This window comes from Enhydra lutris, unplaced genomic scaffold (genome assembly GCF_002288905.1).
Source record: "Enhydra lutris kenyoni isolate GAN:26980312 unplaced genomic scaffold, ASM228890v2 scaffoldscaffold9, whole genome shotgun sequence".
In the NCBI taxonomy this organism is placed as follows: domain Eukaryota; kingdom Metazoa; phylum Chordata; class Mammalia; order Carnivora; family Mustelidae; genus Enhydra; species Enhydra lutris.
This window is the reverse complement of record NW_019154093.1, coordinates 20,188,232-20,204,230: the sequence shown is the minus strand read 5'-3', so window position 1 is coordinate 20,204,230 and position 15,999 is coordinate 20,188,232. Positions and strand designations below refer to the sequence as shown.

The 15,999-nt window shown below is 34.5% G+C and overlaps 1 protein-coding gene and 1 pseudogene across 3 annotated transcripts in view; one reads left to right on the top strand and one right to left on the bottom strand.

Annotated features, from left to right (window-relative positions):
* LOC111142863 (Fas associated factor 1) overlaps positions 1-15,999 on the top strand; it is a 468,894-nt gene that overhangs the window by 258,958 nt on the left and 193,937 nt on the right. For all 3 annotated transcript variants that reach the window (XM_022496233.1, XM_022496232.1, XM_022496235.1), the window contains one exon: positions 4,771-4,857. In XM_022496233.1, coding sequence (XP_022351941.1) covers positions 4,771-4,857 — 87 coding nt within the window. The remainder of the gene's footprint in view (positions 1-4,770; positions 4,858-15,999) is intronic.
* Positions 7,510-8,020, bottom strand: LOC111142865 (annotated as a pseudogene).

Genomic DNA, 15,999 nt, shown 5'->3' with positions numbered 1-15,999 from the left:
TAAACACCCACACACAAATACTTATTTGTTTAGTGCAGTTACTATTTAGCAAACTCCTAACCAGAGCATCATTTGATAGTGTGAAGAACTTGGAGTTCAAAGTTTGATATAATTAAAATTTGGATAAGTTCAGGTTCTAATAGAACCAAAGGCTTTTTCTTCTGAGATTGATAAGAGAATGAGATAGTTGTCTGTTTCTGGGTGCTCTTTGGTAAGAGTTGTAATTTGTCATAGTATTCTTAATTCAGAAAAATTAGGAACTAGAATGCTCATAAATTTATAGCTGTTCTAATCCCATGGCAATTAAGTATTTTGTTTCTTTTTTTGCTGTATTAAAATGTTTGTTATGTGACGAATCCTGAGCCACATTTCAAAATTTTAAAGATGTTGACATAAATTAATGGGACTTTACAATTGTAAAACTTAGCTAGTAGTATTCTGGCAAAACCGTAACCTCACTGATAACATTTGGTTGATGGAATAGTTATTTGGGAAACCAACATGACTGGCTTTATTTTTAAATGAGATTTCATAAATGGAAACTGTTATTTAGCCTTTTAAAAAATGTAGAATTTAATATAATAAAAAGCAGAAGCTAAGAATTTCCTCATCTAAGAAAAAAATTCACATAAATACTTATTATAAATCTATATTTCTTAACCTGAAATTATTTGCAGTTTTCCTTTTTGATGTATTAACTCTTTACTATTTTTCTTCCATTTTCATTTTAAACTTTTCCACATTACTTGCTTGTCTTACATGTAGTTAGCTCTTCTTTTCCTGTTCCTAAAATTAATTCCCAATATTGTCATAAAATTTTAAAATTTTGAAAATCAGAAGTGATCTTGTTTTATTCTCTTCTAATATTGAGTAAACTAAGTCTCAGAGAGATTTCACCAACTTGCCCACAATAACAGCTGGGCAAAATTAGGATTAGCAATCTAGTTCTTTCCTCTCATTATGCCATAATACCTCAAACTTTGTGCCTTTTCTACTATCAGAATCTGCTTCCTACTGTCAGAATCTGCTTTCTCTTAGGATAATACCGAAATGACATTTAAAATTCCCTGAAATGTTTTTCAGTAGTTTGATCAACATTTAGCACACAAGGAATGATTTTATTAAGGCGGACAAGTTTCTATTAAGTTTTTTATATTTCAGTTTGAATAGCTACAAACAACTCATTTGACGCTAATCTGAGCCTTAAAACTTAGCCTTTAGCAAAGTAACTTCCTAAGAATTTTTTTTCTAAGAAATTCTGATAAAATTTTTAACTAAAAAATAACATAATTTGAAAATTCATGGAACTCAAAAGAAAACTGTAGGAGATGAAGATCTTACATAATTTTCTATTGCGCATGTCATAATAAAAATGATCTTTTCCCCAGTGCTATATTTATCACTGAAAATAGCACATGAGGGAATATGAAGTTTGAAGTAAAGAGCCTTGCTTAGTTTTGTACATTAATTATAGTATAATAAATAGATGTTTATTATGAAAAGCAAATAAATCAGTACTATATTAATTCTATACTATTTCAGGTTAATCTAATTTTTTTTTTCTTGGTCACAAACAATTATCTTATCTGAAGCAATGGGAAGAGATGAAACTATCCTTTTAGAAAATCTTGGAAACAAACTGAAAAGTGTGTTGTCAGTCTAGAATACTTGATCCATATACAGTATACTCTGCAACATAACTTTATGTTCAGCTGGTAATCAAAGCATTTATTAAATTTCTTGAGAACTAATTGAAACATTTGCATAGTTTAGCAGACTGAAATCTCATAGATTTAGAGCTTAATGCATAACCAGAATTGAAAAGATTATGAAGGTTCAGCATGTTATTGAGCCAATGCTGATCAAAGAAAATGTGTAAGACAAAAAGACCCTTAGGAAATGTTACCCTGTGAAGTGCCACTTGTCCTTAACTGAAATTTAACACAAATCTCTAAAGATGGGACTCCATCAGAAGTAGCACAATAATGGCAGCTGGGTATGCCCGCTACAGCATCCCAGCTGGTATGTGTGTGTGGATGTGTTCTTTCTGCCTCTCTCACGTGCTGTCAAATCTCTCAAATCAGTCTCAGTTTATTTCTCTTCCTCCCCGTCCCCCATCTCCCTTCCCTTTAGTCCTGCCTTTCTCCCCCCAGCCTCTCACTCTCCTTCTCTGTTTCTCTATCCTTCTTTCCTCTTGTGTTCTTCATTTGATTCCTGGTGACCTTAAATTCATCTGCATCATTTTATACACAGCTGTATTTTGTTATTCAGGTTTACTAGAATACTGATTTTTTAGAAGAATCATTTTTACTTTTGTGTACATTTAGGATTTTTTCCTTCTCTACAAGATTGTGAAGTAAAATTTTAATTAAGTAAAACCGTCCATGAAGATAATGGAATTTGAATATCTCCATTAGTAAAACCATCTCTCATTTTGTGCTTTTGCTATCATTATCATTTACCTTTCTTTCATATAATGGTAAAATCTGCCAGTGGTTACAACATTGATAAAATAGAGAATTATTTTTGAAAGACTAGTTTGTTTTCACTTAAATTGTTGTTGAGTGATTGTGGTTTAACACATAATTCTTTTCATTTAATCTCAGAAACTCTGCCAATTTAGTTTTTCCATTGGAACAATCAAACGTTAGCCTAATATGCTTTCCCTAAAATGCTTTACGTTGTACTGTCTCAGCCAAGTTCTGCCCGCATTAACCAGTTTATTCTATGACAAGTTGCTTAACAGATGTCATTCTGGGAAGAACAATGAAGCCAAATACTTGTGCAATGGCTAACATTACTCTAACTTTGATCACTTTTGTTCAGCACATCAGTCTGGCGTTGTGCTTTATACCAACATAACACTATAGCCAGAACATGCTTTTCAGGCTTAGAATAGCAAAGGAATGTTATTCAATTCAGTGTGGTTACAGATGAGTTAATGGAAGAAGAAAAATACTGTTTATTTCATAATACCATATTGTTGTGTTTTGGAATTAAGGTGGAATTTAAAGAATCCCACTCCAGAGTTATTTGTTTATATACTCAACCCATAGTATTTGTGTATACTCTTCAGTGCTGGGGTAGGCTTCCCACCTTTCCAACAGAGGTAAATATTTGCCTTGTCTTTTTCTATCCCCCTTCCCCAAATAGCTGAGGAAGCTTATCTAGACAACAGAATTCAAAAATAACTTTTAAGAAAGGAATTTTTGTGTTGAGGCCTAAAGTCTCCTCATAATCCCTTTTCCGTCCTTTCCCTTTCTTTCATTAATATAATGCTTTGGGTTTATGGAACACCCTTCTTAAGAGCACTAATGTTTAAGCATGACAAAATAGTCTTGGCTAGTGGAAGTGGTCAGAAGTTTGCCTAGTTGCATTTGGTTGAATTGTTGGGTTGATAATAACTAGTGAAAATTTCCAAACTTAATGCAACTGACCATAAACAAAATACTGCATGGTAGACTGGCCATTGCTAAGAACCTCTGAAGAAAAGCTGTTTGTTTGAATTGAGTGGGGATCAAGCCATGCCCCCAAGCTCCTCAGTTCTCACTTACTTAGTCTTTTTTCACAGGTGTACATTAGAGATAAAAATAGATTGAGTTCCATGTTTTGTTTTGTTTTGTTTTGTTTTTCTTTTCCTCAGTGAATATATATCTCTGTTTCACTGGAAGGATAACTTAGATGTGTGTATGTATAATAAACAGTAATGTGATACAAGATGCTGTAATTGGATAACATGATACTTTAGGCTTCTGCATTTTTAAAACATGAATGAATACTGCTTGTTTTCCATATCGAAACGGCATCACAGAACAGGTTATGTGCAACATTTCAATACTAGCTTTACTTGTTGCAGTCAGGTATCCCTTTACCTAACTTGAAGAGTTAGTTAAGATAGGTGATCTCTCTATTCTTAGGTCTTGTTTATATTTTTAAATTAAATACATTCAGAATGAAATAGAATTTCTGTATCCTATTTGTAAGTAAAGCTGAAGACAGATATGACACCTCTTAATTACTGGGTAGCATAGAGTTTAACCTTCCAACACTTTATTTGGAGAAATTACTTATCTCCTGTCCTTTTAAATGAAAGGTATAATGTTGCATGTTGAGGAAAGTAGTTTTTCATCTTTAACCATATTTAAAATGTATCATACCCTATTTTCAGGAAGAGCCTAAATAGTATATTAATGGATGGCTCTCAGTTAATAAATATTCTGTTGAAATAGTTTTTAATTTGGGGTGATACCAAAGAATCTGTGCTGCTTTATTAAGTTTTTGTATTTTTGAGACTTACACCAAACAATAAAGATAACTTCAGGTTTTTCCTCCTGCCCTCTCCAAAAAATAAAACACAACAAACAACAAAAACTACATAGAAACTTGAAGTGTATCTTTTGTTTATTGCACATCGTGAGTCATTTAAAGATGTGATACATTATTAACATTTAAAATTATAGTACATCATAGATGAACTGTGTACCTAAAGTCTCCTGCTAAAAAGAAACTTGAAGTCATCCAGGAACATAAAAACAATTGGCAGAGGGAGATGTTTATTGAACCTTTATTTTACCTAGTTTTCATTGAGAATCTGCTTTTAAATTTGATTTAAATCTTTTTACAGAATTTTTGACTTTTGTTTTCCTAGTTTCAAATTTTTGTTTCAAATCCAGAAGAGAAAAGGAAATACATGAATATCACATAAGTGCCAGTGATCATAAGTCACGGGGAAAACCTTATTTTAATTGTGCTATCTTTTTCTTTGTATAGGTAAAGAGAAATGTGTATGACCTTACGAGTATTCCTGTTCGCCATCAATTATGGGAGGGCTGGCCAACTTCTGCCACAGATGACTCGGTAAGTGACAGTTGAGTTATCAGTTTTTTTATTCTGTTCTCTCTTTTGCCACTTTCAGTCTAATTGGTTGTGATAATAAGCAGAATCAAATGCTTTGAATGTTCCATTGAAAGAACTTTATATATCAAATAATGTCAAAATAAGGAGTTGTGATCATTTGAGTTCACTTGCAGAACAGATATCATAAACCAAGTATATCAGCATTCTTTTGGTAATATTATAGTGTCAATATCAGGAATTTGATGCTACTTGATTTAATTTTTTCTTTAATGAAAAGAATATATTTAGACGTTCCTAATGAAATATCCTAAGCACAAATTTTTTTCCTAAATTACAGATGTCTCAAAATCAACCTTACCAGTATATTTAATTTTAATTTTAAAACTACATTTCCCATAGTTGGTACTTTTTTTAAAAGTTAATTTTTATAGTAATATTGATGGCCCTTTTTTCTTAAACTACCCATAATTTTCACTGCCATAATAAGCTAGACGAAAAGATTTAGTCTGTCATTTTTACCTGTTACTATATCTATTTATGATGATTATCCTATTGTAAATTTTGAAACATTTCCTGTCTCAGCTTAAACTCACCATATTCAAGACTGTAATACTACCTGGTGTTGTATATAAGTCACAGCTAACACAAGAGGGAATCTCCATTAAGAGACTTGATTCTTTTTGCCTCATTATTCATATTTGCACCTTGTCCCAGAACCTGTGAAGTGATGCCTGCCCACACCTCCCTAGAGCAAATGTTGCCACATTGGCAGAATGTTGCCTTGAGCTGCATGATTTGATACAACAAAGATGTTTGGGGCCAGGCTGCTTTTAACTGGTGCCATAGCAGATCCACTAGCTCCAGTACTTAGGTTTTGGCAGAAATGGCTTATAACTGTAGTCTTCTAAGGAGATCCCAGCCAAAGAAATGTCATGAAACCTTTCTTTCATTAGGATTATAAAAACTCATAAAGCTGGTGCTTGTAATCTATATTGTTGCAGGCGATGGTGTTTTTTTACTTATTTAAATCACTCAAGTGGAGGCATCTGCTACAAAACAAGATCGTCCTCACAGCTTAGGGTATGAATTGGGTACAGCTGAGAAATGTCAGCTGTGTAAACAGCCTGAAATGTGTTACCAACAAAAATATAATTAATTTCTTTCCAAGACAGTGTGCCATAACTTAATACTTAGAATGGTTTAACTTTCAGAGAAAGCACCTGAACATTTTCTTCCCAGTGCCAGAGTAGAGGATTGATTATAAAGGTCATGAAAAGTGAGGTTAGTTTACACTTTCCCTGCTTAATTGCAGATATTTGTGTGGCTTTGAATATATAGTAACTTTAGATACCAGTGGCTTCATGAATTTATGGAAACATCATAGATCAAGAAGTTAATAGATTTGAGATGATGCAAGTATTCTAAAATTAGATTGTGGCAAGGTTGCACAACTCTGTAAATTTACTAAAAATCATTGAGTTGAACACTTAAAAATGAGTAAATTTTATGGCATGTAAATTATACCTCAAAAGCTGTTTTTTAAAAAGTTAATGGAGAGAACTAGATTAAAATACTTTTGCATTTACATTTTTATGTTGTATGAGAAATTTTTTGCAATAACACAGGAGATGTTTTCTTTAGCGTACTTCTCATTAACCTTTGACTTAGCAAACAGGGCAAAGAAATAGACTTCTTATAATTAGATTCTTGTATAATCTTGAGTCTCTTACCAACATGATAGACTACACTCTTTTGACATTTTCAATGCTACTCAGTGAAGTCAACAGTCATTTAAAACATTGTTGTCCCATCTCCCTTCAGAGTTAAAATATTTTCTTTGCTTGTAGCTGTACTTTAATGGGGTATGGGATACTGTATGAATTGTCAATAACTCTTTCAGTTCCTTTTGCACTCTTTCACCAGGGAAATAGGTATCTAAAGCTGCACCAGTAGGGGAATGTTTTCATGCTGTGACAGTTCAGCTGTGAGAACAAGGAGTTGCAAGTAGGCGAAATCTCATTTTACACTTTAACAAGGATGCTCTTGGTTTCCAGAGAGTAGAAATAATTTTAACACTCTGAATTATGTCTAGACTTCTTATTTATTATAATGCAGACAATTTGAATATAAGTAGTTTTAAAAATTCCAATTTTAATAGTGCTTACACAAAGGAAGAAAAATCCTGCCTTTTTTCAATTAAAATTTTTTTATAGTTTAATATATTTTAATAGAAAACTTACAGGAACAGCACAGAAGAGAGACCATATTGAAACATATACTTGCATGTAGGACACCTCAGAAAAGTATAGTGAGTGAATGGAATCCAGTGTATGATAAAAATGCTACAAACACCATTTAGTTGCCATCATAAGAAAATTTACTCATTTTTTAAAAAATCCAAATGCTGGCATTGTGCAAAGAAATTTATTTATAATTGTTATAAAGTTGAACTGCTGAAACTTGTTCACTGAAATATTTGACTTGCATTAATGGTTTACATCCCTCCATTTATAGTAAAAATTCACACACACATAAACAATGAATCTTGGAACACTGAAAAAATAAAAAATAAATTCACACACAAATGAAAATGGAAAAATTGCCAATACCTGATTTTTGTCTTCTGTTTTCCCACTTTCAGTCATATACCTTTTGACCCCATGGAAAAAAATATCTAACATTCAGAACTACCAATAACAGGAAGAAGAGAATTTTTTTTTTTTTAAAGAATGAAATGCTTTCCATCATAGTGGGTTCTTAAGCACATTCTCCTTGTGTGCGGCATGCGAGCTAGATGTCTTTTGGCATAATTGTTACCCATTTGGCATGGATAGCACATATGTCGGTGTCTTCAAAAAGGCCCACCAGATAGGCCTCACTTGCCTCCTGCAAAGCACCAATAGCTGCACTCTAGAAGCACAAATCTGTTTTGAAGTCCTGAGTAATTTCTTGCACCAGCTGCTGGAAAGGAAGTTTATGAATCAGAAGTTCAGTGAACTTCTGATAGCACCTAATTTCACAGAGTGCCATAATACCAGGCCTGTAATGATTAGGTTTGCTCCCCCTTCTAGGAGAGGGTGCGTTCTTGCTAGTGGGTTTTGTATCCGTTGCTTCCTCAGTGCTTTACCACCAGTGGATTTGCAGTCCACTTTGTAGGAGCCATGGAATAGAGACCTCCTTACTTACCCTCCTTCTCCTTCAGCTAGAGCTGGGTGAACTAGAGGTGGTGCAGCAGTGGCTGCAAACACAATTTAATCCTTCAGGTTTAATCCTTTTTTATTGTGTACTATTTTTTCTTTTGAGTTTACTGATGGGCTTCTATGGTTCCTCATTGGCTAAAGGAATGTTAACTCAGAATTTAAGAAATTAGGAATTTTATTTTTTAAAGATTTATTTATTTGAGGTGGCGGAGGGATAGAGGGAGAGGGAGAGAGATTCTTTAAGCAGACTCCCCACTGAGCATGGAGCCCAACACAGGGCTCCATCCCAGGACCTTGAGATCATGACCTGAGCTGAAATCAAGGGCTGGACACTCAACAAACTGAGTCACCCGGGTGCCTATTGAGAAATTAGGGATTTTAGAATCAGTTCTTTATGCATGTGTTAGGAATCAGAAAGCTGCATATTAAATATTTTCACATTGAAAATGAGATCATTTATAGGCAGAATCATCCCACAATGGTTCTTCTATAAAATAAAAACAAAACAAAAACCACACACGTATCCCTCTTTCTTTTTCGTAGTTTTAAATAAAAAGAATTTGTGAATGTGAGTATGTTATCTACTTTGATCCTTGTGATGGAAACCATTTTCTTCTGTAACTTCTCCCTGATGCATTGGGTTTGACAGGTGTCAGATTATGGACATTCCCTTGCCACTGGATCCCTGCCCTCCACTTTACGGGAGCTGCTCTCTGAATAGACTCTCACAGTTACCACATACTTATTACACTATAATTACCTACTAAGTAAACTCATAAGCTTCCACTGTAGTCATTCTATCCATTGTTGCAAGGTTAACATTTCTGAAGTCCAGAATGAATCACATTCAGCCTTGCTTACTTATCTTCAATGGGAACCCAATACTTGCTGATTTATGTACAGATTTTTATGCTGGCACTCAAAACCCTTCATTCTTTGATCTGAAATTTCTCTTCCAGGTTTATTTTCCCATATGGGCCCAGAATAAATGCTCAGTAAATATTTCTCAATGACTGAATATGATAACATATTTCTCAGCTTTAGCTAACTACTCATTTTTCTATTCTTGAAATATACGTGATACTCTGTCCTACTCTGTGTCAGTTAATCATACTATTCCTTCTGTCTGGAATACCTGGAGCAATAATTTCTTTCCTCCAAGACTTTTCTTTAAGAAACTTTGCCTATATGCCTCTTCCCAAGCCACATTCTCCAACCCTCTTAGAAATAAGTTTATAGGGGCGCCTGGGTGGCTCAGTGGGTTAAAGCCTCTGCCTTTGGCTCAGGTCATGATCCCAGGGTCCTGGGATCGAGCCCCGCATCGGGCTCTCTGCTCCACGGGGAGCCTGCTTCCTCCTCTCTCTCTCTCTCTGCCTGCCTCTCTGCCTACTTGTGATCTCTGTCTGTCAAATAAAAAAAAAAAAAAAAAAAAGAATCCACACTTCTTTAAAAAAAAAAAAAAGAAATAAGTTTATATTTCTTTCTTCTATTTTTTTAAAGTCTTTCTTCTATTTTTTAAAAAAGATTTATTCATTTATTTGAGAGCGCATGCATCCATGTGAGAGAGGGACAGAGGGAGAGAACCTTCAGGCAAACTCCTTGCCAAGCATGGAGGCTGACAAGGGCTCAACCCCACAACACGTGAATGACCTGAGCAGAAACCAAGAGGGGGATGCTTAACTGACTGAGCCACCCAGATGCCCCTCTGTTCTTCTATTTAAATTATTTTAATTTTTCCTTCTTTGGTTCTTTCCTTCCTTTATTCCTCTCACCTGGTTCTATTACTTACCATCTGAATAACCAGAAGCAATTAACCTCTCTTGGTGTCAGTCTCTATAACTGTAGAAGAGAGATAATTACTCCTAGAGGTATTATGAAGATGGAAAGAGTCAGTGGTTACAAATATAGTTACTCCTTAAGTTTATTTTGAAGATTAAAGTAGTCAATACAAGATAATGTCTAACATAGTTAACCTTTGGCTGTTACTGTTTTGTTTTGTTTTGTTTTTATCTCTCTGTTCATTCACTTGACATTTGTAGAACAACTCTTACAGGCCAGTAAACATGCTGGCCCTGAAAGTTGCAAGAATAAGGTCCTGTTGTTCAGGTCCATTCCTCAGGAACTGCAAAATATAGTGTGAGACAGATGTATAAGCAGTGACAACTGAAGTTTATGTAAATGCAGAGGGATCATTGAAGAGGAAGCAACCAGTTTTGCTGACAGATGGGGGTAGTGAAAAAAGGACTTCCCAGAGAAAGGGATATTTGATTTTATTTTAATTTGTATTCTTGTATTTCTCTTTTATAAATTCTAAAAATTGAGAGTAAGAACAGTTGTCCTCATCTTTGTATGCTTTATAAGGATCAAACATAGAGTACATTCAGTCATTTGAATTGTTCAGAGCTCCACTAAGTTGACATCTGTGATAATAAACAACTAAACAATGAATTTGTATGATTACAGTAACTTGATAAACTGAGAATCAGGTTTCTTTCTAATAAAAATTGAATTATCAAAACTCAATGTTTTGGGGTGCCCGAGTAGCTCAGTGAGTTAAGCCTCTGCCTTCCGCTCAGGTCATGGTCTCAGCTTCGTGGGATGGAGCCCCACATCAGGCTTTCTGCTCAGCAGGGAACCTGCTTCCCCCCTCTCCCTCTGCCTGCCTTTCTGCCTACTTGTGATCTCTCTCTCTGTCAAATAAAATAAATAAAAAATCTTTTTTTTTTTTTTTTTAAACCTCAATGTTTCTTTAGTGGCAAGTAGAAAAACATAATTGGAGGGACAGGGCGACACCAAGTTGTTTCATAACAACATGTGCGTGTCTGTGTGTCAGAGCAAGGTAATCCAAGTTCATTGAATCGCAATATTGCTCTTATTTGGGTAGTTTACTTAAGGTATGAATTTCGGTTTCATCATCTGCAAAATGAGGATGCTCTTGATACCCTTGAAATTCTATTGTGAAGATTAAATGGGTTAACATAACAGGTTGAAACATGAAATTGCCACTTTTAAAGAATGAAATAGTTGAATATTAACAATTCCAGTTGGTTTTACCTAATAGGTAAAGCACATAATATGCAGGGTTTGGCAATTACAACTGTCAGCCCAAATCCACTCAACATCTATTTTTGTAAATAATGTTTTACTGGAACACAGTCACACTTATTTGTATATGTATTGTATACAGCTTCTTTTACACTATAACTGATGGTAGGGGTGTGTGGTTACAACAAAACCACCTGCCTACAAAGCCTAAAATATCTACTGTTTGGACCTTTACAGAATAAGTTTGCCAACCCCTTGTGTAATGTCTGGCATTTAGTAGGCATTCAACAAACATTAGCTCCTTTTCCCTTGGGTAAGCACCTTCTTTATATTACATACACATGCAGAATCAGAAGCATTCTTTAGGTAGCTTCAGAGCCATTTTATGCTATTTAAATTACTCTGTTGGCCTGGCTTAGGTCAGACAAATGTAGGCAGTCTTTGAATGTCTTCACTGGCTCTTTCTTTATTTGGCAAGGTTATAGATAATGTTGCTTCTGATGGTGGTGAATCTCCATAGCTTCAGAGCATTCATTGCCCTTGTCAACATATAGAGTCTTTTACAAATAACACAGGCAAAGACTAAACATCCAGAAAGAACAGCTTTAAAAGCAGAAGAAAGTTTGATTTTAAAAGCAATGAAAAGTTGTGAGATGGACTATACCCTGAACAGAGAGTGAGAAATTCGGGAGGATGGATGAAACATTCAAGGGACATATTTACCCAGTAAATATGAGGGCAAACACATGGAAGCAAGACATCCCCCAACAGGAAATTTACAAGCACTATGATCTGATGCTGTGAATCTTGATTTCAGTTAATTAAAATCCCAAACGTGTAGACTACTGGTTCTGCCCATAAAAAAGTAACTGCTATGAAAATGTTCTTCTTTCTATAAACAACCAGAAGACTGGTTAAAATATATGGTATATAACTATTTTCAGATATTAGACAACAGGTAGTGCAGGACTCTGAAGAAGGAAACACATGAGCCCCATGGTGGTCTTATATTCTGCCTGTAGGCAATTTCTGGATCCCAAAGTAGGGAGAAGAAACCAAAGCAGAACTTGCTATTTTATTGAGTTTGAAGAGACAGAGTGTTTAGGGAAGTCAAGGCAGCTAGACTTTTTGCAAGATAGAGTACTAACAGAGGAAAAACTCTAGAAATCTACATAGTGTCCCACATGGCGTTTAGCTGAATACCAACCTGTGCATGCATAGGGTGAAATTCCAGGAGGCTGAATAATGAAAGACTGCCAGGAAAAAGAACAATTAACTGAGAGCTATAAGGCAAATAATTCTGAGCTCTCGTGGAACTGAGAAAAATCTGAGTTCCCACCAGCCATAGTAGAGACACCTCAGTGACTACCTGGGGCATTCAGGAGATACCCTCCAGAAGAGTCACACCTTAATGGAATGAATAAACAACCCCTAGGGTGAAGACTACTCTAGGAGTGCTATTTTACGTGCTTAAAAAACAACCTTTAAAAGGAACAAGTTGATTAACAAATTAGCAAATTGCCTCTAAGAAACAGAGTCCAGCATCCAGTCAAAAGTTACTATGCATATGAACAGCAGGGAAACCTAGCTCACAATCAGGAGAGAAATTAGTTAAAAGAAATAGAAGTGACTTAGATAATGAAATTAGTACATTGGGACCTCAGCTATTTTAAGTATTATAAATATGCTCAAGGATTTAAAAACATGAACTTACTGAGGGGAGAATAGAATATATAAGATGGAATAATATATCATTCTAGAGATAATATAATATCTGAAATGACAGTTTCACTGGATGGCTTAATAACAGATTAGAAACTGCCAAAGAAAAGACCAGTGAATTTGAATATATAACATTAGAGGCTATCTAAATTGAAGGACAGAGAGAAAAAAAGACAAGAATAAATGAACAAAGTATTAGTGACCTCTAGGGCAAAATCAAGCAGTCTAACAAACAGGCAGTTGGAATCCTCAAGGGAAAGAAAAGATTGGGGAAGGAGGTCAAGACAAAAAATATTTGAAGAAATAATCTCTAAAATTTTTCCATAGTTGATGAAAACTATAAAACTTATAGCTCCAAAAAGCTCAATGAACTCCATGAAAGGTAAACACAAAGATTTCTACACTAAGGAGTATCATTGTCAAATTGCTGAAAACAAGTGATAATGAGAAAGAAATTTCAAGGAGAAAGAAAAAAAAACCACGGATTACACAAGGGAACAAATATAGATGCTAGATTTCTCTAGCAACAATGCAAGCTAAAAAAGCAATGGAATGACATTTTTAAAGTACCGAAAGTTAAAAAAAAAAGAAAAAGGACAACTTAGAATTCTGTAGAAGGTGAAAATAATCTTTCAAAACTGAGAGAAAAATACTTTCTTAAACAAAAACTTAGAGAATTTGGAGCCAGCAAACCTGCACTATAAGAAATATTAAAAAAAGTTCTTTAGGCAAGAGGAGAATGGCACCAGAATAAACTTTGATCTGTACAGAAGTGAAGAGTGCTAGTAATGGTAAAATGTGGTTAAATATAAAAGACATTTTTCCTTCTGTTTTTAGTTTCTTTAAAAGATAGCTATTTAAATAAAAAATAACTAATATTGACTTTTGGACATGTATAGAAATAAAATAAATGACGACAATAGCATGAAAGACAAAATAGATTTGTAGTCAGGTTCCTTCTTATACATGAAGTGATAGAATATTAACTGAAGATAGTCTGTTATATTAAAGGTGCATATTGTAAACCTTAGAGCAACCACTAAAAAAAAAAGACAAAATATAGTTAATAAGCTGTTAAGATAGATTAAGTGGAATACTAAAAAAAATTATCCAGAATAAGGCAGGAAAAAGGAAAAATGGGATATGTACAAAACAAATAGCAAGGTGAAAGATTTAAATCCAGCCACATTATAATTTTAATAAATATAAACGGCCTGTACAGTAAAGGGCAAAGATTGTCAAAATGAATTTTTAAAACCAAGACTCAACTATATGCTGCCTGTAAGAAACATACTTTAAATATAATGACAGTAATGTTAGACATAAATGAAATGTGGAAATATTTACAAATACTAAACATAAGAAAGCTATAATGACTATCTTAACATCAGAGTACAGAAAAAATATTACCAGGACTAAAAAGAGTCATTTCATAATGAATGAAAAGACAGTTCAAGAAGATATAACAGTCTTGAATGTGTATGCACCTAATAACAGTTTCAAAATACATAAAATAAAAACTGACAGGACCAAAAGAATAAACAAGCTCACAATTATACCTAGAGATTTCACATTCCTATCTCAGCAGTTACAGGAAAATGACAGATAAGGGTATAGAAGATTTGAGCAACACTCTTAACCAAGTTGACCTGATTGAAATTTATAGACACTTTACTAAACAGTAGCAGAGTACACAGTCTTTTCAAGTGTACATGGTATGTTCACCAGCATAGACCATAGATGTCATAGATTTGGACCATAAATAAAGTCTTAATGAATTTTAGAGGACTGCCATCAAGTGTGTTATATCTGACCAAAACAAAATTAAATTGCATATTTTATAATTTATGTAATTTATAATTTATGTAAGTTATCTTTATTCTTTTACAGAGTGTTTAGTAGTTTGTTCTTTGTATGTCCAATATAATCAACAAAAAAAGCTACTAAAAGTGACAAGTGAAATTAACAAGGGCAGAGCCTACAGGATTAATATACAAAAAAAGAAAACAAAAAAAAACTTACACGACACCAAAGAGAACATCGAAGATGGAGTTTTTGAAGTATTATACCACTCATGATTCCACCCAAAAACATGAAATACTTAAGGATAAATCTAACAAAATATATGCAAGATTTGTACACTGAAAACTACAAATTACTGCATAAAGAAATAAGTTATACCTTGGAGATGTCATAGGTTTGGTTCTAAACCACTGCAGTAAAGCAAATATAGCAATAAAACGAGTCAAATGAATTTTTGTGTTTCATAGTGTACATGGAAGTTATGTTTACATCCTACTGTAGTCTGTTACAATATACATACCTTAATTTAAAAATACTTTATTGCTGGGGTGCCTGGGTGGCTCAGTCATTAAGTGTCTGCCTTCAGCTCAGGTCATGATCCCAGGGCCCTGGGATCGAGCCCCACATCGGGCTCCCTGCTCAGCGAGAAATCTGCTTCTCCCTTCCCACTCCCCTTGCTTGTGTTCCCTCTTCGCTGTATCACTCTCTGTGTCAAATAAATAAATAAAATCTTTAAAAAATACTTTATTGCTAAAAAAAAATGCTAACCACCATCTGAGCTTTTAGCAAGTATAAACTTTTTGCTGGTAGAGGGTCTTGCCTTGATGTCAATGACAGCTGACTGATCAGGATGGTGGTTGTAGAAGGTTGGGTGTGGCTGGAGCAATTTCTTAAATTAAGACAACAACAAAACAATAAAATTTGCTCCTCCTTTCATGGATGATTTCTCTGTATCATGCGATGCTGTTTGATAGCATTTTACCTATGGTAGAACTTCTGTCAAAATTGGGGTCAGTCCTCTCAAATTTTGCTGTTGCTTTATCAACTAAGTTTATGTAGTATTCTAAATCTTTTGTTGTCATTTTAACAGTCTTCATAGCATCTTCACCAGGAGTTGATTCCTTCTCAAGACCATTTCCTTTGTTCATAAAAAGCAACTCCTCATCTGTTCAGGTTTTATCATGAGATTGCAGCCATTCAGTCACATCCTCAGACTCTACTTCTAATTCTAGTTCTCTTGCTCTTTCCACCCCATCTGTGGTTCCTTCCCCCACTGAAGTCTTGAACCCCTCAAAGTCAGGCATGAGGTTTGGAATCAACTTTTGCCAAACTCTTTTTCATGTTGATATTTTGACTTCTTCCCACAAATCAG